The sequence below is a fragment of the Mustela putorius genome, unplaced genomic scaffold (assembly GCF_011764305.1).
Source record: "Mustela putorius furo isolate JIRA1106 unplaced genomic scaffold, ASM1176430v1.1 tig00003845_pilon_pilon_pilon, whole genome shotgun sequence".
NCBI lineage: Eukaryota > Metazoa > Chordata > Mammalia > Carnivora > Mustelidae > Mustela > Mustela putorius.
Window position 1 is genome coordinate 87588741 of NW_025421998.1, and position 20818 is coordinate 87609558.

General features: G+C 38.6%; 1 protein-coding gene across 4 annotated transcripts in view; it reads left to right on the forward strand.

The window, feature by feature from the left end:
- EXOC4 (exocyst complex component 4) overlaps positions 1–20818 on the forward strand; it is a 730537-nt gene that overhangs the window by 182815 nt on the left and 526904 nt on the right. For all 4 annotated transcript variants that reach the window (XM_045062998.1, XM_045062999.1, XM_045063000.1 and 1 more), the window contains exon 8: positions 19953–20098. In XM_045062998.1, the coding sequence (XP_044918933.1) occupies positions 19953–20098 (146 nt within the window). The remainder of the gene's footprint in view (positions 1–19952; positions 20099–20818) is intronic.

Below are 20818 nucleotides of genomic sequence, written 5' to 3' on the forward strand. Positions count from 1 at the left end.
TGAAAAGCACACACTCTACTCAGAGGACCTCCCAGTTCAGCAGGAGCAGTTTCCAAAAAGAACCACTTAAAACTCTTACCTACTTCCTCTCTTTTCACCTCAAATGAGCTCATTATTATACGGTATTACTTTTTCCCTTCTGGATTTCTTTAAGACACAAGAACTTGTGTTGGCTCTGTGGCCACATGTAATCACACTAGAACAATTGCTAGAAATAATTCCAGCAGGAGTTGTGGTTGTAGCTTTGGTAGGAACACTAAGCACCTATGCTTTTCTATTAAAGTGGGGTGTAGGTACCTTGTGTTGAGCAAACACTGGAGATTTCTCAGACTCCTAGAAGGAATAAAAGAAGGGAGAATTAGAAGTATAATCAGGACAAAAAGCAGAAAAAGTAGGGCTGCAGGAGGGATTTTTATTTTTCCTTCCACTAGCAGGTAACCAGCTAAAAGAATAATTATTTATTTTTATGAGCTAGATATTACACCACAAATACTTTCCAATTTCCAGCCCTGCAGTTGTTTTGGCTAGGGCACTACACAGCTATTCACCTGAGTCCTTCTCCTCCTAGCTCCTCTCAAGCTGGAGAATCTGAGACGGAGTGCTAGAGCAGGAGGACCTGACTCGGGGCTTGGGGAACCTGTCATTTATATCCTGTTGCGGAATACAAGCACTCACAAATTTTGTGGAGTGCACTCCAAAGACACGGTTTTGCTTTCAACAGTGATGACACTATAATTGATCAAATATATTCTTTCCAAGAATCGTAAATTCTTATTGGAGTTTGAGAAGATGTCATGTTCATTTGTCAACATGTCACTCCAGGGACACAGGTGCAGCAAATTTATGGGGGAAGCATCTCGTGTTTCTCCTGAGCCACATAAATATGAAGCAGACTTGATTGAAAACGTGTGGCTTTAGATTACTCCTCAGATGGAGAGCAATTAAGATCTCTGTGTGGAAGGCATTTCACTGTGATTCTTCGGTTTCTGTGTCGCGTGGGCAGGGATCGGGTCTGAGGGGCCATGAGACGTTTTCGGAGACCTGCAGATGTTGTCTCAGGAAAGAATACCGAGGCATTTCTTCGCTGGCTGAGTGAATTGTGCACATTTTTAGTCAAGTGCATGATTAACTTTGACATTTGAAAATAGAACTTCACATAAAAATAAGCATGGTACTTCTGCATGTTTAATTAAGATGTTTGGTTCCTGTCAAGGCTGATCGTTTTTTTTCCCCTATGAAGGGCAATATATTCTCAACTCCTGAAATTTCAGAAACCTGTACTTAACCTTTAATCGTCATTCCATTTACATGGAAATCTGATTAACAACTTTTAAAGTTCATGAGCTCCTGGTAAAATGCAATTAAGACCTTTTTGGAGTTTGTTATTAAGAGCTGGCATTTAAAGAAGACTAGGTCCTGGCTACTGTTGCTGTCTCCTCTGTGGCAGGATGTCTTAAGCAATTAGCAGAGAACATGAGGTACACGAATTGTGCTGTATTGCTTCCGAGTTAACACGGTTGGTATTTAAACAGCATGCTGTCTTTTTCCTTCCCATGACTTGCTTTTATGGTATGAGCTCATTACCCGGTGAGAATAGGGCCAGGGATAGTTCGGTTGAGCTGTGAAGTTTTCACAGCCAGGAGGCTTGGGCTCAGCTTCCCCCTCCCTCTGACGTTCTGAAGTCACGTTGACAAACATTCACTGTCAAGCGGATGGGAATGAGTCCGATTAACCATCCTACCGCGTTTCCTTTTATTACACCCCACTGCTGGGCGTGGTCATCTTTCTGAGAGTTAAAGTGAACAGATGCGGATTTTGCAGAGACAGGTGATTCTGATAGGCCACTTATTTTCGAAACTCTGGCATCAGCTGTTCAGACATTGCCCTTCCGTCCTAGGGGCAGAAGGGAGGAGTTAAATGTGTTGGAGCAGGCAGGTGGAGTACGGTTTACAAATTGAGATGTGCTCTGATGTACGGAAAATGGGCGCTAAATAATTGAGAGCGAAAGGGATCTTATTGGACCATATGCTGCCAGTCTGGCAGGTTTTATTTCACTTGCTGATAGAATTGGGTCCTCTGGATGGACATAATTGCATTTACTAGGTCCTTTATTGTGCAGAACACTGTGCTTATTATCATTGAGAGGAATGACAAGAGAAAATTATGAAATGCACTACCAACAAAGGCAAATCAATAAAATATATTGCATACAACAGTACTATTAAAAGACTCAAATATGTTTCTGTATATGTTTATATGTTTTTGTAGTCATGAACATATATTATTTTGAAATAAAAGATCAAAATAAAACAGTTTGGAAAAATTAAAGTTACGTAGAAAATCCAGTCTAAAAGAATTAAAAGTTAATGCCATAAATATCAGAAAATATCTATTTTTTGAACCCTTGACTTTTTATATTTATGATAAACCAGCAACACGGTTAATTTGGTTAACCTTTCAGATGATGGGCTGACCTCGAGTGTAGTAGATAAGTGAAATCATTTAATCCCATGTTTTGAATTAACATAGAACATTTCAGGGAAAATAGTGTATAAAAATCACAGATTTTGTTGTAGATGTGGTATTTCTTTTTCCCAGAAACAAAAGTGATTAAGTAGGATTATTTTTTGTTTAACCAGGCCATCGACAGGTATAGGTCATCCGATTAGTGTCTTTCCTGAAGTATATGTATTTCATCACTTTCAGGTAGAAGAATTTTGCTTACATCACAGAATCTTTCTTACGATGTAGGAGTTGACAAAGCTAAGAAATGAATGATATTAAGTTCTTCCTTTAATTATGAAGGATTTTAGTTAAGGTGTTTCAGTGTGACAAGAATTTATGATAATACAGGGAAATATTAGACAAAGTGCCTTCTTATCAAGTCACATTGGGAGTTTAAGAGATAAATTCAGGGAAGTTCGGTAAACAGTAGTATATGATTAATTACCAAGTCTGGGTAACCATCTGTGGATCCTGCAGGATGGTAAAGGATGACTTAAGAGACGTTGGTCAGAGAAGGTTTTGTGTGTTTGATAGGAGCTGAACTGGTCCTTGAAGGAAGGTGGGAGTTTAGGCATTGGGGAAGGTCATTTGAGATAAGGCTAATAGGCACACATTCACAGCAGTGAGTGCTGTACGAATTTACCATATACATAACTCATACGAAGACTGTGCGATGCGATTAGATAGCCTGAAACCAGATTCTGAAAAGCCTTAGGTGGGTTCAGTTAAGATCTTCGTGGATTCCTTCAAAAAGGAGCCATTTTATTTGTCTTTGTGATCTCGTGCTTTGTGTATTCAGTGCCTCCAAGCCCCATTATCCTCCGCTTTTCAGAATATTCCCTTCGAATCCTCATGAGCAGGTACTTAACACAGTTTCTGGCACTCAGTGGGTACAAAATAAATGTTAATGGAATCTGCATCTGCACTTGTTAAATCCCAAAGATTCTATTTTGAATGAACTATAAGCAAACATTGTTTCCTGTAGGTGTGTCGTTGTTCACAGATTACAGATAACCAATATGAAGGAGTTCTTAGTAACTGAACTGCTAATTGAAAATTCTGGGTTGGAGACACTTAATTGAATAAACTGTCTCCAGAGAGCAATTTGGGTCTTTTCCAAGATGCATTAACTCTTTCAGGTCATTAGGGTAGTACTTATCTCATTGGAGCAGAAATTTAATAAATGGTATTACTGTGATGTGAGTAAATTAATGTACCTCAAAAAGCCTGAAGTTTCACCATGGGGGCTGTAGTTCGCCTCCAAGGAGCTCATCTGCGAATGTAAAACATCAATATGGAACTGCCCTTTAGAGCATCTGACTTTGAATTTAGGTGACCTACTGGAGAGCACCTACTTTGTTCAAGACACTCTTCTAGATGTTAACAGAGATACAAAGGAGAAGCATGGCCTGAACTAAGAGGCAGGAGAGAAGGCAGATTAACTACAAGATCAGTCCGTGAGTGATATAAATGGCTCCATGGGTTTCAATGAGAGTGATATCCTAGTTTTCAGTTAAGATAGGTGGTGACTTCTCAGAAGGCAGAGACCTATGACGTGTCCATGCAGCATGCCCACTGATGTTTATTTTCTCAGTATATATGAATATCTGTGTCAGTATGAACAAGTATCTGTGTGTGTGTGTGTGTGTACACACACACAAGTATGTAAAGGAAAAACATGAGCTAGATCATCAGAAGCATTTACAGTTTTTGCATGTTTCCCTTTGTGAGGTATAAGCGATCTATGTCTAGTGTTGATCTAAAATGAGTATGATAAGTATATGAAAACCAGAAAGAGCCAATATCTTTTGGAAACAAGCTCACTGGTTGTCTGATGGTGTCAATTTGGATGTCAGCTTACTACTGGGAGATTGACCTCAAGGCAGAAAAGAAGGTAAGAAAGGTCCATCCTACCCACCAGTGTGTGTCACATATTTACATCTAATGTGAAGATAGAGGCAGCTAGCTGTCATCTTAAGATTAAGGGTAAGTGACATTAAAAGACTGCTACAAAAAGAACTTTGAAAGAAGGGGATGGAGGTTATACCTCCATGAGAAGAAAAACTTCAAAGGTGTTTACCTACTTCTGCGTCTTCATACCTAGGGTTGATATCTCCTCTGGGCATATCTGAATGGAGCACCTGTAGTTTGTTAAAATCAATCAATCAAGTTAAAAGCAATAAAATCAATCAAGTTTTACTTAAATTGACTTTCTTGATCTCATTCCCCCATGCTTGATAGATGGAAAAGTTAGTTGAGGTTACAAAAAAAAAAAAAAGATAAACTCGGATATGACCCCCCCCCCAAAAAAAAACAAACAACTTTGGGATTTACATAAGGAACAGGACAAAATCTAGTTTAACCAAACAGTAGCTGTGTAAAAACAATTAATGGGAAGTAAGTCTACAGAGGTCATTTGGGGACTGTGGAAGGTGCTGAATAACAGTGAGGAGATGGGGTTTATTTTGCAGTCAGAGCGGAAGCCTCTGAAGGATTTGAGAAGAAGAATGAGGACATTGAGTTCTGCGTTAGCTGTGGGATAGATGGCCATAAGGCGTGTGAGGCAGAATGACGGGTTGGGAGACTACTGTTAACACTTGATGGAAAAGATAATGAGGACCAGATCTAACAGGATGAGTGTATGGATAAAAATATTTAGAAGAGGAAATGGACATGACACACATAGTGTAAAATCTATAGGACTTGCTGAGTGATTTGGGCAACCAGACCGAGAAGATCAGAGCTAACTACAGATTTTCATCATGGGAGCTGAGTGAAATGGTAATGGTATTAACAACAAGGAAGGGAGCTAAGGGGACTTTTCTTTCTTCCCTCCCTCTCTCCTTTTGAAGAATGGTGGTGATAAAGAGTGTGTCTGCTCAGGCTGTTTGTTGACCTCATGCCTCGGCACTCTGTTCATGTCTTTGCTGTTTTCATCTCCTTATTTTGATAAAGGTGTGGAAACCAGACAGACGCTCTTGCAGACGATGGGAGTGCATCTGTAGAACTTGAGAGAAAGTATGCTGGTAGAGGGAGACCTGGGAGTGATCTGAAATGCAGAAGTAACTAGAATGGAAGAGAACAAGAATAAAAAGTAAGGATATTCAGCGTGCAGACGATTGGATTGGACAACGCGGTAGTCAGATTCACTGAAGTGAAAGTGTTTCAGAAGTCTGGAGAGTACTAGCAGAAACCTAGGCTTAGCCATTGAGGTTTTATTAGAGAGAGAAAGGGAAGAGGAAAGAAGAAAGAGAAGAGGAATAACAGTGGGAAGATGCTGAGGATGTAGAGATAATTTTATTTACTTAATGAATAAAGTATATTTATGTACTTTTTAAATAAAAATTTATATTTTATATAAATAAATTTTATTTATTTGTAAATAAATAAACATTGCTGTGCTCCAGGCAATGTTCTAAGTAATTGATAGCATTAACTCACTCACTCCTGATGCTAGTTCCTTGGGGCAGGTGATATCATTCCTTCTGTTTTACAGTTGAGAAAACCAAAGTTCTAAGGCACAGGGAGATAATATCTTTGTTACATGGCTCTTGGGATGCATTAAAAAAAACCATAGCAGATTTTCTGAGCCTCATCCCCAGAGATAATAACAGACGGTTATGTGTTAAGTATTTTATGTATTTTTTCTTTTATTCTCATATTAATTCTAGGGAGTAGATCCTGTTACCCTTATTTCACAGATGAGGGAAACAAGGCTTAGCTGGATGAAGCAACCTGTGAAGGCCGTACAGCTAGCTGAGTTGTAGAGCCCTTATCAAGGTCACTTTTTCCGCATTTCCATATCACCCTCTCATTTTGTGTTTCTAACGTGGGGCACATTAATCTTTATTTTTAAAGTGGTTTTCAGGGTGATTCTAATATGCAGATCAGTCTTTCCCAAATCTGAGTCCAAACTGAGAAGGGAAAGGTGTGTGTTAGTTGGGAGGAAATAGGATATTGCGGTCAGCAAAAGGGATTCAAAGTTGGAGACCATGGAGATGGAGTATTTCCAAAGGAGCAAGAATGTTAAATAGAGGAGACATTGTTGAAATGAAATCGAGGAGACTGAGAAAGGCCCTGTGATGTTAAAAGGGATCATTTTAACATAGTGTGAGGAGACATCTTAGACTTCTTACAGAGTAAAGCTGAACCAGTCGCTGAAGTTTTACTTTGTAAAGGTGTTTAGAAAGTCATGGAGCTTGGTAGTCACGTTTGAGGAAAAGGGAGAAAGTGAGAGAAATAGGTAGAATGAACTTTAAAATATGTTTGAAAGAAGTGGGCAGAGAATGTATTGAAATAGAAATGTGCCTTGGGGTGTTGAGACCATTTGAGACCATTTAGAAAAAAACCATTGAGACCATGGTTTCTTTTATTTGTCTTCTGTTTTTTCTGAGTGAGTTAAAAATAACCATCAGAATATTATAGGGTCCAAAATACATGGAGGAAGAACTGACAAAATGGAAAGGAGTGGAAAATTCAGTGCTTAAAGTTAGAGATTCCATACTATTTTTTTCAATAATTGATAGAACAGCTAGACAGAAAACGTAAGACTTGAACAACAGGGTTAAGCATCTTGAGTGAAACTGATGGATAAGGTACACTCTACCCCACACTGTTGGAACAGAAACTGTTGCACAGGACATACTCGAGTGTACACCAGATCATGGGATAAGTCTGTTCTCTAGCCACAACAGAATTAAACAACAGGAGGAAAGTTCGAATCTTCTTAAACATTTGGAAGTAAAGCAACTAACTTCTAAATACACCATGAGCGAAAGGAAAAAGGCCTACAATCATCCATGCTTCTTTGCACCCTAAGAGCTGGAGAAAAGGAGAAAAAGAATCCAAAGCAAGCAGAAATAGGAATGATAAAGACAAAAGTAAAAATCAGTGAAGTAAAACTCAGAAGAACAATTGAAAAAAAGTAATGAAACCAAAAGCGGATTATTTGAAAAGATCAAAACTGATAAATCTTTAGCTCAATTGATCAATTAAAAGGTATCAAAATCAGGAATGAAAGAAGAGACGTTACCACACACCTTAAAGAAATTTAAAAAGCTTATACAGGAATATTATAAACAGCTTTATGCCAACCAATTAGGCAATTAAAAGAAGTGGAGGAATCTTAAAAAGGCACAAAATAGCAAAATTGATTCAAGAAGTAGAAAATCTGAGTTGTCCTCTAACAAATTAGTAATTAAAAATTTTCCTAAAAACAAAAAAACAGAAACACCCATAGGTACAGAGAACAAACCAATGGTTCCAGAGGGGAGGAGGGAAGGGGCTGGGCCAACGGGTGAGGAGGTGTGGGAAATAAAAGAAAAACCAGAGTCTTCCCGGTAGAGAAGCCACACCCGTGTGCTATGAAACATTGAAAGAAGAAATAATACCAATCCTTTGTAAACTCATTTAGAAAACAGAGAAATGAAAGAGCATTTTCCAGCACATCCTATGAAGCTAGTATCAGCCTAATAAAATAGGGAAAGATCACAGAAGAGTAGGGAGCAATATCCCTCATAAACATAGATGCAAACTTCTAGAACAAAATACGAGCAGATTGGATCTGTCAGCATAAAACTGTATTATGCACCATGATTAAGTGGGATTTATTTTTAAAAATCTGTGTAATACATAATTATTAATAGAATAAAGGATCAAACCCACTTAATCATCTCAGTAGACACAGGAAAGCACTTGACACCCAATGATGATTAAAAAACAAAAACCTTTAGCAAACAAGGACTAGAAAGGAACTTCCTCAACCTGATGAAAGGCTCTATGGAAAAGCTGCTGCTAACATCATAAGGGAAATGTTGCGGTGTCAGGAGTGTTCTAGAATGATTGCGATGGTGGTTACATTGTATACAGTCACTTAAAAATCAATAAAGCATACACTACAATGGGTGAATTTCATGGTACATATATTATACCTCAACAAAGCTGTTTTAAGCAATACTGTGGGATAAAATCACATTACTGATATTCAAGGGCATGTGTCCTTCAAAGTGTCCTTTGGAGACTGTATAGAAATATACTTAATAGTCCTAATGCAAGTTAATTAATGTATAAATCATGGAAATTTCATCAGCATTATTTCCCCTTTCACAATTATGCATTTGAGGGTACACATGAATATGAATATTCATATGCTTCACAAGGGAGTATATTTCAAACTAAATTTATTGTCTATACGAAGCAGACTCCTCCTGCATTCCTGGTTATTGTTCATGGAACCACAGGATTTTCTTTGCTCAGATGGGCAATCTTTTGGTTATTCTTTTATTTATCCTCCTCCTTCCTTTGCAGAATAACTGGTTAAATTTTGTTCATTTTTCCCCCTCTGCATTGACTTGCAAATGTATCCTTAATTGTACAATCCCATTCTCACTACTTTAGTTAACCTCTTTTTCTTTTCTTTCCTCTTCCTTCCTTCCTTTCTCTCTTTTTTCTTTTTTTCTTTCTTAGATTTATTTATTTATTTTGAGAGAGAGAGCATGCATAGGGAGAGGGAGAGAGAAATTTCAGCAGATTTCTTGCTGAGCTCAGAACCTGACCCCAGGCTTGATCTCAAGACCCTGAGATCATGACCTGAGCTGAAACAAGAGTTGGACACTTGACTGCGCCATCCAGAAGCCCCTCTCTTTTTCTTTTTCTTTTTTTTCTTTATCTTGGTAGGTTTTTCCTTCATGTGTTAAGTACTTCCTTAATCATAATTTACTTAGTCATTCATTTTACCCCAAATCCCATCCCCTTCTAATCTTTTATTTCATATGCTGCTAGGTTCATTTATTTAAAGTATTTTTTATCACCATTTTACTGACTCATTCACAACCTTTTATTGCCGTCTACTTTCGTATTGGCTTCAGTACCGGAGCCTGGTGTTAAAGGTCCTGAGAACTTTGTCCATTTACCAACTTTCCAGATCTATCTCTCACTGTTCATTTTGTTCTTACCTGAGCTATTTACTCACTGCTAAAGATACCTAAAGATACTCTGAATTTCCCCAGCACCATTTCTTGGTATGTTCTATTCCTTCCACCATTTTGGTTTTTGGCTTTTACATGTTTTAAGATTTTATTTATGTCTTTACATGTGCCATGATCTTGAAACCTTGTTTCATTGTCCAGTTAGGAGTAGTTTTGTCCTTTGATAAGTGCTCATAGCAATTTCTTTGTCTTGATGCTTACCACTTTCCCTTGTATTGTAGTCATTCATGTATGTGTCTGTCACTAGATAAGCATATGAGGGGAAGGACTGATTGATTGATTTGGCTTTTAACTCTTTACAAATTTTAACACTTATAAAATTTTACGTATATAGTAAAATTGATTTATTTTGATATTAAGGAAAGATTTATTTTTGAATCTTGTTTTTATATCCAGCATAATACTTTGCATATTTTGGGTATTAAATATGTTTAATTAAAAAAATGAGAACTCCTTTTTGGAAAATATTAACTGGGTTTTCTTTGTTAAGAACACATCTGTTGTGGTTGGCAGGGAGCTAAACATGATCTAGGTTTTTCCTGATTCAGGTATTTGGTACAGGACCAGAAAACACATGTGTGCTCATTGAATTTTTGGGTTTGTTTTGCTTTAAACACCAAGGAACTAGTCACAAGATCATACTAATAGTGGTTTTAATTACACAATTGCCGTTGATAATGAGTATAATTAAGCAGGCAGCCATTCCATTTGCAAAATGACTGTTTATTTTTCTTTTAGTTTCCTTACTGCAGAATATTTTAGTCCTTATACAACAGGGAAATGAAAATGCTTCATTAAAACTGAATTTTTTTTTCTTTGTCGTTAACCTTTCATTCACTAGCCACATACATAGGGGAAATCTGATAGTTTTTAGTAATTTTAATGGCCCTAATTTTTAAAATATTGTTTCAGTTCCTGTTGTAATATTTTCTGGAATCAAAGAAATGGTTTGAGGGACATATTATGCTGATTTTGCTACCCCCTTCTTTGGATTTCTGTTCTCAAATTCTGGATGTCCTGGTGTCCCTGGACGTAGCCTTGTCTCCTCCATCCATTGAGACTGTAGTTTCTGCTTGAGTTCTGCTCTTGCTCCATGGAAAGTAGGAAGTTCACTCTGGGAAGAAACCAGAGGGCCTCAACTAGTGTGCTTTCAAGAGTGAAAGCTACCAATTTCTGCCCAATTTGGTTTCTCTCCATGGCCTTCAAATTAATACCATGATTATTTTTTTGGTCTGATCTTTTTAGCTTTTATAATTATTATCGATATAAGGGTTAGTCCAAAAAGAAGCTACTTTGCTGTGCCTATAACAGAAACTCCTAGACATCTGCGTTTGAAAAGTAAGATGAAAATTATTGTATTTAATATAGGTACATTCAAGATACTGCTCAAGAAAAGTAGTCTTAGTGCACAGTGATTTCTTTTCACCTTATTATTGCTCCAGTCATTAGCAATCTAATTTTCAGATTCATCATGTAGGATCAGTACAGTATGGCTTTGCTGTAAAATCATGGAACATTTGAAGTTAGTAGTGAGGAGAATTGGTTTCTTAGTGCACAGATTGAAACCTGTTTAAACCACTCCTCTTATTATCGTGAGATATCAGTGTTGTGCAAAAATTGTGATATAAATGTCACTACATCCATGTTAGTGTGTAGTCATTTATCTATAGGTGTCTTGGTGAAGAAACAAAAAAATCATTCAAGCTATCATAAGAAAAAAATAAGGAAAATGTATAAAGGTCAAAAGGATATATTGTGGAACCCTAGAGTAGAAAATTTAAGATGTTTAGCAACTGGATTTGAGACCTGTAAATTACGGAAAACTTGGGTTGCAACCTATAAATTTATCTCCTGTTTCTTTTTCTTTTTAATTTATTTTTTATTTTCAGCATAACAGTATTCATTATTTTTGCACCACACCCAGTGCTCCATGCAATCCGTGCCCTCTATAATACCCACCACCTGGTACCCCGACCTCCCACCCCCCGCCCCTTCAAAACCCCCAGATGGTTTTTCAGAGTCCATAGTATCTCATGGTTCACCTCCCCTTCCAATTACCCCCAACTCCCTTCTCTAACTCCCCATGTCCTCCATGCTATTTGTTATGCTCCACAAATAAGTGAAACCATAAGATAATTGACTCTCGCTGCTTGACTTATTTCACTCAGCATAATCTCTTCCAGTCCTGTCCATGTTGCTACAAAAGTTGGGTATTCATCCTTTCTGATGGAGGCATAATACTCCATAGTGTATATGGACCACATCTTCCTTATCCATTTGTCTGTTGAAGGGCATTTTGGTTCTTTCCATAGTTTGGCGACCGTGGCCACTGCTGCTATAAACATTGGGGTACAGATGGCCCTTCTTTTCACTCCATCTGTATCTTTGGGGTAAATACCCAGGAATGCAATGGCAGGGTCATAAGGAAGTTCTATTTTTAATTTCTTGAGGAATCTCCACACTGTTCTCCAAAGAGGCTGCACCAACTTGCATTCCCACCAGTGTATTCCAACCCAGTGTAAGAGGGTTCCCCTCTCTCCACATCCTCTCCAACACATGTTGTTTCCTGTCATGCTAATTTTGGCCATTCTAACCGGTGTAAGGTGATATCTCAATGTAGTTTTAATTTGAATCTCCCTGACGGCTAGTGATGATGAACATTTTTTCATGTGTCTGATAGCCATTTCTATGTCTATTGGAAAAGTGTCTGTCCATATCTTCTGCCCATTTTTTGATATGATTGTCTGTATAGATCCTGGATATCAACCTTTTGTCTGTACTGTCATTTGCAAATATCTTCTCCCATTCCGTGGGTTGCCTCTTTGTTTTCTTGACTGTTTCCTTGGCTGTGCAGAAGCTTTTGATTTTGATGAAGTCCCAAAAGTTCATCTTCGCTTTTGTTTCCTTTGCCTTTGGAGACATATCTTGAAAGAAGTTGCTGTGGCTGATAGCGAAGAGATTACTGCCTGTGTTCTCCTCTAGGATTCTGATGGATTCCTGTCTCACTTTGAAACTAGAAGCTGGTTTTTTGAAAGAATCAATATTGATAAACCATTGGCGACACTAATCCAAAAGAAAAGAGAGAAAGCTCAAATACATAAAATTATGAATGAAAAGGGAGAGATCACAATGAACACCAAGGAAGTAGAAACAATCATCAAAAGTTATTATCAACAGTTATATGCCAATAAGCTAAGCAACCTAGATGAAATGGATGCATTACTGGAAAACTATAAACTCCCAAAATTGAATCAGGAAGAAATTGACAACCTGAATAGACCAATATCTAGTAACGAGATTGAAGTGGTGATCAAAAACCTCCCAAAAAACAAGAGCCCAGGACCTGATGGATTCCCTGGGGAATTCTACCAAACTTTCAAAGAAGAAATAACACCTATTCTCCTGAAGCTGTTTCAGAAAATTGAAGCAGAAGGAAAACTTCCAGACTCTTTCTATGAAGCCAGCATTACCCTGGTCCCCAAACCAGGCAAAGACCCTACCAAAAAGGAGAATTTCAGACCAATATTACTGATGAATATGTATGCTAAGATTCTCAACAAGATCCTAGCAAACAGGATCCAACAGCAGCACATTAAAAAGATTATCCACCATGACCAGGTGGGATTCATCCCTGGGCTACAAGGATGGTTCAACATTCGCGAATCAATCAGTGTGATAGAACAAATTAATAAAAGAAGAGAGAAGAACCACATGGTCCTCTCAATCGATGCAGAAAAAGCATTTGACAAAATCCAGCATCCGTTCCTGATTAAACGCTTCAAAGTATAGGGATAGAGGGAATATTCCTGAACTTCATCAAATCTATCTATGAAAGACCCACAGCAAATATCATCCTCAATGGGAAAAAGCTTGCGTCCTTCCCATTGAAATCAGGAACAGGACAAGGATGCCCACTCTCACCACTCTTGTTCAACATAGTATTAGAAGTCCTAGCAACAGCAATCAGACAACAAAGGGAAATAAAGGTAGCCAAATTGGTAATGAAGAAGTCAAACTCTCTGTCTTTGCAGATGACATGATTCTTTATATGGAAAACCCAAAAGACTCCACCCCCAAACTACTAGAACTCACACAGCAATTCAGCAACGTGGCAGGATACAAAGTCAATGTACAGAAATCAGTGGCTTTCTTATACACTAGTAATGAAAATACAGAAAGAGAAATTAGAGAATCGATTCCATTTACTATAGCACCAAGAACCGTAAGATACCTAGGAATAAACCTAACCAAAGAGGTAAAGGATCTGTACTCAAGGAACTACAGAACACTCATGAAAGAAATTGAAGAAGACACAAAAAGAGGGAAGACCATTCCATGCTCTTGGATCGGAAGAATAAACATTGTTAAAATGTCTATACTGCCTAGAGCAATCTATACTTTTAATGCTATTCCGATCAAAATTCCACTGGTATTCTTCAAAGAGCTGGAGCAAATAATCCTAAAATTTGTATGGAATCAGAAGAGACCGTGAATCGCTAAGGAAATGTTGAAAAACAAAAATAAAACTGGGGGCATCACGTTACCTGATTTCAAGCTTTACTACAAAGCTGTGATCACCAAGACAGCATGGTACTGGCATAAAAACAGACACATAGACCAGTGGAACAGAGTAGAGAGCCCAGATATGGACCCTCAACTCTATGGTCAAATAATCTTTGACAAAACAGGAAAAAATATACAGTGGAAAAAAGATAGTCTCTTCAATAAATGGTGCTGGGAAAACTGGGCAGCTATATGTAGAAGAATGAAACTCGACCATTCTCTTACACCGTACACAAAGATAAACTCAAAATGGATAAAAGACCTATCTCCTGTTTCTATCTCATCATCTAGTTCATTCTTTTATCCTCTCTGCAGATTGGCTTTCTTTGGTTTTTCATTCACATAGTATGAGAAGGTTGCCCTAAGAATTTACATCTTTTCATCTCCGTTGACCAACAGAGACTGTATCCCACTAATCCATTACTAGGAAAGAGAACCTGAGGGCCTAACTGGGGGTTGACTTTCTCCCCAGTAGAGTAGGCTCTGGCTGAGAGGGTGACATTCCCATGGTTACAAGCATGGCAACCAGAGTCTACTGTGTAGTTGGGGAACAATTTTTAGATGAGGTAAGGATTTTCTAAGCTGCGAAGCTAGTGAAAGGGATTTACTATATTAACTACCTAGAGGGATCTGGATGTTTCTACTTAGATTAACATAGAAGCTGAAGACAGGAAATGTGTTCACTATAAGCTGGTAAATTCCATATTTATTTTTAGGAAACTCTGGGTGTGTGACATAAGCAGCCACAAGCAATATTTTAAATAAAGAAGGTTGAATGGTAAATGAGGGATTCATTTAGAATGATGTTGCCAATGCTAAGCAAGTTCTAAATTTCAAAATCTTGGCTCTGCTTGATACATCATGAGATTTCTGACTAGCATCTTTGCAACTGCTAATCAAATATTACAGCAGAAGAAATACCAGACCACCCCAATTTGTATTTTCTTTAAAGCATTATATTTCTTGGCTTCTATCACAGAACCATTCAGCATAGCAGGTATTCAAAAGAAAAAGTGAATCGTAATATCCCTGGGATCTGTGGATATTCTGGTGCTTTCCAGCCATGTTTTCATAATTCTTGTCTTTGGTACTACAAATTAATACCTTTGAAGGTAAAAGACCCCATAAACTTTGACTCTCTTTATAGCAATTACCTGTGCTTAAAAAGAGAAAAGATATGAAGGAATTTAGAGTTAACAAGAACATGGGATAATCTTCTTTAGGTTTTCTATGGATAAGATATGATTGCTAGCTCATATAATGTCTCAGAATTCCAGTCTTGGGTGATTTTCGCCAGGCAAAAGACAATGCGTGTGGCTTATTTCTGCTCATAAAAATGGAGATTTGAACCCATAGTTAATGGTTTAGAATGTTTATGTACAATTTAGAAGATGGAGTACATTATTCATAACGATGTGGAATCACCAAGAAATTACACGGTTGTATTTTAATACCAGGTGTCTGACGTTTGTGTCAAGACTTGGTAGTAGATGATTTTGCCTAATTCAGGCAAATTCCAAGCTTAGAAAAAGGAGCTTTTTTGTTCTTTGAGGTATTTAAAAAAAAACACTTTTTACAATTTGGTATCAAAATAAGACTTTACCTGTTTTAATGCAGTATTTTCTAACTGGTGGTAAATGATATTAGAAAAAGAACCAAATACAGTGAAGGAACCAAATATGGCAAAGCTTTTGATTAAAATCATAGCTCTTCCCCCCCTTTTTAAAAAAGATTTTATTTATTTATTTGACAGACAGAGATCACAACTAGGCAGAGAGGCAGGCAGAGAGAGAGAAGGAAGCAGGCTCCCCGCTGAGCAGAGAGCCAGATGTGGGGCTCGATCCCAGGACCCTGAGATCATGACCTGAGCTGAAGGCAGAGGCTTTAACCCACTGAGCCACCCAGGTGCCCCATAGCTATCCCTTTTTAATTTCACTTGTATTATAGATTTTTATACTGAAGGGTTATGTACAGGGCTCATTCTGTTTTTGAGAATATTTCTAACGTGTGTATTGAAAACATATACATCAAGGCTTCTTACCACATTTTGTAAAATTGACTGATTCACAGTATATATATTTCATTTTCTGGTGTGTTTCATGGCTCTATGATGAAAGTAAAGAACTGTAAAAATTGGGGTGGTTGGGTGTCTTTTCCTTAAATGTTAGGTCATTATATCAGATAGTTTTTGATGAACACTTCTTTAACAGTGTATCAGATGGGTACTGTAGGAGCTCAGAAAAGGGGACAGCTGCCTAAAGTGGCTTGAGAAGGAGTCATTGGAGAGAAAACATTGGAATTGTTTTGGGGATGGGTTTGTTAGGGTATCGAGGAAAGAGCGTAACCTAGGTCAGGCGTTCTAAAAATGAGAGGGCCCTGGCATGAATGTTCAGGGAAGAGGTAAGTAGTTGATTCTGATTGAGTGCTGGGTTCATGTCGTGGACACTAAGATATGATCAGGAGTAGATACTAAGGTCAGATTGGCGCAGAGGACAAAATAGCCTTAAGACAGCATTGGCAACAGGGTTTTAGGAAAACCACTCTGTTTGTGGTGTATGGGAGGGACTGGAGGAAGAAGAGACCAGGGGCAGACAGAGAAACAACGTGAGTTGAAGTTGATGGCTGTCAAATGATGAGTGGGGACAAATAATAGAGAGTCGGGAAAGATTGATGCCCTGGGGTACTAACTCCTGCATGGGTACAAAGGTGAGGGAAAGTGACCAAGGACCGTTCTGAAGTTTTAAACCCAGAGGCTGGTAAGAACAAGAAATCCCTCACAGAAAGAAGACAGAAGGAATTGCCCATTTTATGGGAAAAGCATTTAGGTCTCAGAATTTAGGCTTGACTTTATCCGAGCAATGTGAGAGAAGATCAAGTGTGCTGTCACAGAGGTGGGACTGGAGCGTGGGAGGGAAGTCAGGGCTAAAGTGTATCATGGTAACAGAAATACATGTGAAGGCTGCTTTGTACGTCTGGAACCTAAGGACAGAAGGGAAAGAAGATCATAGAGAATGAGGACCAAAGTAAGATTTTTGGTTAAGAAGGTAGAAATAGTATGTGTTTGTCGAAAGAAGGGGAGAAGCCAGTGTAGAAGACTAGATAATAAAGTAAGAGGTGATATTTAGGAGGACTTTACTGACTTGGAGAAAAAGAACAGCGATGTTGAATTACCTGAGTTTTAAGGATGCTCCTCAGTTAGGCCCTGATCAGTCAATATTTTACTGTACAAGGCCAACCGTTGAATTCTAGGACAAGCAGTACCTCAAAAGAATTCCTGGTTTAATGTATCTTCATGCTTTGGTAGAAACCTATTTCTGTCACACTGATTGGTATTAAAACCAACACTTGAATGAAAACAAGTGCCTTTATAGACATCGTTCTGTGATCCTATCAATTTGAAATTCTGTTCTGGTTTACTAGCCTTCTTTTGATCACAAATTCCCACAAACTATTAGCATCAACTCTGGATCTACCCAGTAATTGAGTGCCAGATCTACAAAGTCATCAAGTTCCTTAGTTGAGTCGTTACTGAAGTCAAGACCCAATTTAATATTCTCCTTGCCTCTTGGGCAGTTTGGATGACGTATTAGCAGAGATGGTATTTGTCAGTATATTACTATATCACTGTGCTGAATAATATTCTGGTAGCCTCGTAAACATATTAAGAAAAACACTGACCAATCTGTTAATATGTTTTATAGTTTCCCAGTGAAATCTCCTTTGTATAGAAACGTGACTAAGTCTGTTTGCTGCCACCCATAGCCATTCTCATTGGGAGAGTTTATGCTTTCAGTAAGAGTAGAGTGTCGTGGGGATGAACCAGGCTACAGAGTCAACTGCACCAGGGTTGAAATCCTGGTCTGTTGTTCCTTAATTATAAGACCTTAGGCTAGTTTTATTTATTTTTTCCCCAAAGACCACATACATAGGTTCACAGCAAAATTGAGGGGAAGGTACAGAGATTTCCCATTAATTCCTGCACCCACACACGGATATAGGCTAGTCTCTCCAACCTTTAAATCTGTTTCTTCATCTCCAAAATATAGATAGTAGCTTTGGCTTGCTAGATTGGAAGATCAAATTAGGGTCATTTTCTGAACATTTCTGATACTTAATAAATATTTAGTAACACATATATGCTCATAACAGACATAATTGGCTTTAAAACTTGGGACAGCATCATGCTCACAGAGTGGTTCATAAATGCTTTTGCTGATAACATTTAATATGGTCTTCAAAGCTTTATTGAATGAATATGCAAATGAATGAATATACACCTGCAGATGGAAGGAACACTTACTGGAACTTGAGTCTGCAAAGCTTTTATTTCAGTCATGGGTAGAATTGCTTGCTTACATTTTTTTTTTTTTTTAAGATTTTATTTATTTATTTGACAGAGAGAAATCACAAGTAGGCAGAGAAGCAGGCAGAGAGAAAGAGGAGGAAGCAGGCTCCCTGCCAAGCAGAGAGCCCGATGCAGGACTTGATCCCAGGACTCTGAGATCATGACCTGAGCCAAAGGCAGAGGCTTAACCACTGAGCCACCCAGGTGCCCACTTACGTCTTCGGTAACACTTGATTATCCTGAAATTTTAAATGAGGCAAGTGATTACAGAAATGAGTTGACATACTTAATTCCACGTTAGATAGTCTTAGGAACCATGGTGATCTCTCTTCCAGATCTGCTACTTTCTTTCACAACAGTGGGAACTTTTTAGAACACTCGTCTTAGAAATACAACAGCTGGGGCGCCTGGATGGCGCAGTCAGTTAAGCATTCGGCTTTTGATTCTGGCTTAGGTCATGATTGCAGGGTCATGAGATCAAGCCCTTTGTCCGGCTCCAAGCTCAGCCTGCTTGAGATTCTCTCCCTCTCCCCCTCCCACCTCCTCTTGCGCACATATGTGCACACACTCTCTTTCTAAAATAAGTAAATAAATAAAATTAAAAAAAAAAAAAGAAATAGAGCAGCTGATTTGAGCCCAAGCCTTCCCCTCCTTGAGGCTGTAAAAGGGATCAGTTTTATAAGTATTACCCATTGGCACTTATGATTTAAAAAGCTGTTGGTTTTCTTGCTTTGAAGCTGTCAAGATGAGCAGTGGCCCTAGAAATCATTTGTAGGTTAGCGCCTTTTAGCCTGCAGTGGCTCATGGTGCCTCTTAGCGAGTTTGTTGGAGTCACCAGAGTCACTTATTCCCCTTCACTATAGAGCGAGGAGTGTGACGTAGTCTCCTGAGTGAGGATCCCAGGGTTCATGCTGCAATCCCTAAACCACTTCCTTATCTGTAACCTGAGAATTCCTTTAATCAAATGTTGTACTTTACAAATTAGCCCCTTGCCTACAACATAGTAAGCCCTCAGTAAGTACTGCGCCCTTGCTGCTGACATTGCTGCAATTGGGAGTTATGAGGGTTTGTTTTTTTTTTAAGATTTTATTTATTTATTTGGCAGAGAGAGACATGGCAAAAGAGGGAACACAAGCAGGGGGAGTGGGAGAGGAAGAAGCAGGGAGGGCTCGATCCCAGGACCCTGAGACCATGACCTGAGCCAAAGGCAGACGCTTAATGACTGAGCCACCCGGGTGCCCCAGTTATGAGGGTTATAAATGTTGGTTAACTCTCTTGGCACAGTACCTGGCGCATAGCGGAACCTCAAGAAAAATGTTCCCCGTTACCCCCACCTTCAAATGTCTAACATCCTATTCTCAGTTTTAAGTGTAGATGGCAAATAGATGACTTTCTGTTTATACTGAATCATTCCTTAGATCTCCAACTAGAAGTATGAATAGCTAGGTTAATATACTTCCGAATGTCAAGGATGAGGCTTTCATCATTTTAAATTGCTTTTCTTAGTTGCCCATCATAAATGTGTGCATTAAACTGTTTATCTGATTGCACAGATGCTGTTGACTGAGTACTTGGATATGAAAAATACTCGTACGGCCTCTGAACCATCAGCTCAACTAAGTTATGCCAGCACTGGACGCGATTTTGCAGCCTTTTTTGCCAAGAAGAAACCTCAAAGGCCAAAAAATTCTCTTTTTAAGTAAGTATTTCCCTGATGGTCAGATAGCAGGCATCAGGAGTGTTTGATCCGAGTGGGATATTCTCTACTGTTTCGGCAGCTGGTGCCTCACCCAGTGGAAGCTGATTTGAAGCAACTTATAGAAAGTGAAAATATTTTTTATTTTGTATACCTTTGTTTTCTGTAAGGGGAAATGGCTGTTTTGAAATATGGTGAGTGGACTGTCTAGGACTTTTAGTAAAGATTTTGGAATTTACTTCTGTGGTGTTTTATGTAAAATGAAGGGAAATGAAACGTGCCAGTTGTTTCTGGGGACTTTTATATGAAATGAAATACTTCAGCTTTCAGATTATGTCAGATTTCGGCAGCAGGAGTAGTGGCTAACGCTGAATCCTAAGTCCTAGCGAAAGCATGAAGCCTTTTTCATGGATTGTCTCATCTACTCATTACAACCTTATGGGTCGGAGTCTTATTTTTTTTTAATGTATTTATTTTATAGACAGAGATTACAAGTAGGCAGAGAGGCAGGCAGAGAGAGAGAGAGAGAGAGGAGGAGGAAGCAGGCTTCCCGCTGAGCAGAGAGTCTGACGTGGGGCTTGATCCCAGGACCCTGGGATCATGACCTGAGCTGAAGGCAGAGGCTTTAACCCACTGAGCCACCCAGGCACCTCTCGGGGTCTTATTTTTAATCCTTTTTTTGCACACAAAAACTTGAGACCCTAGCGAGGTTAAGTAACTTAC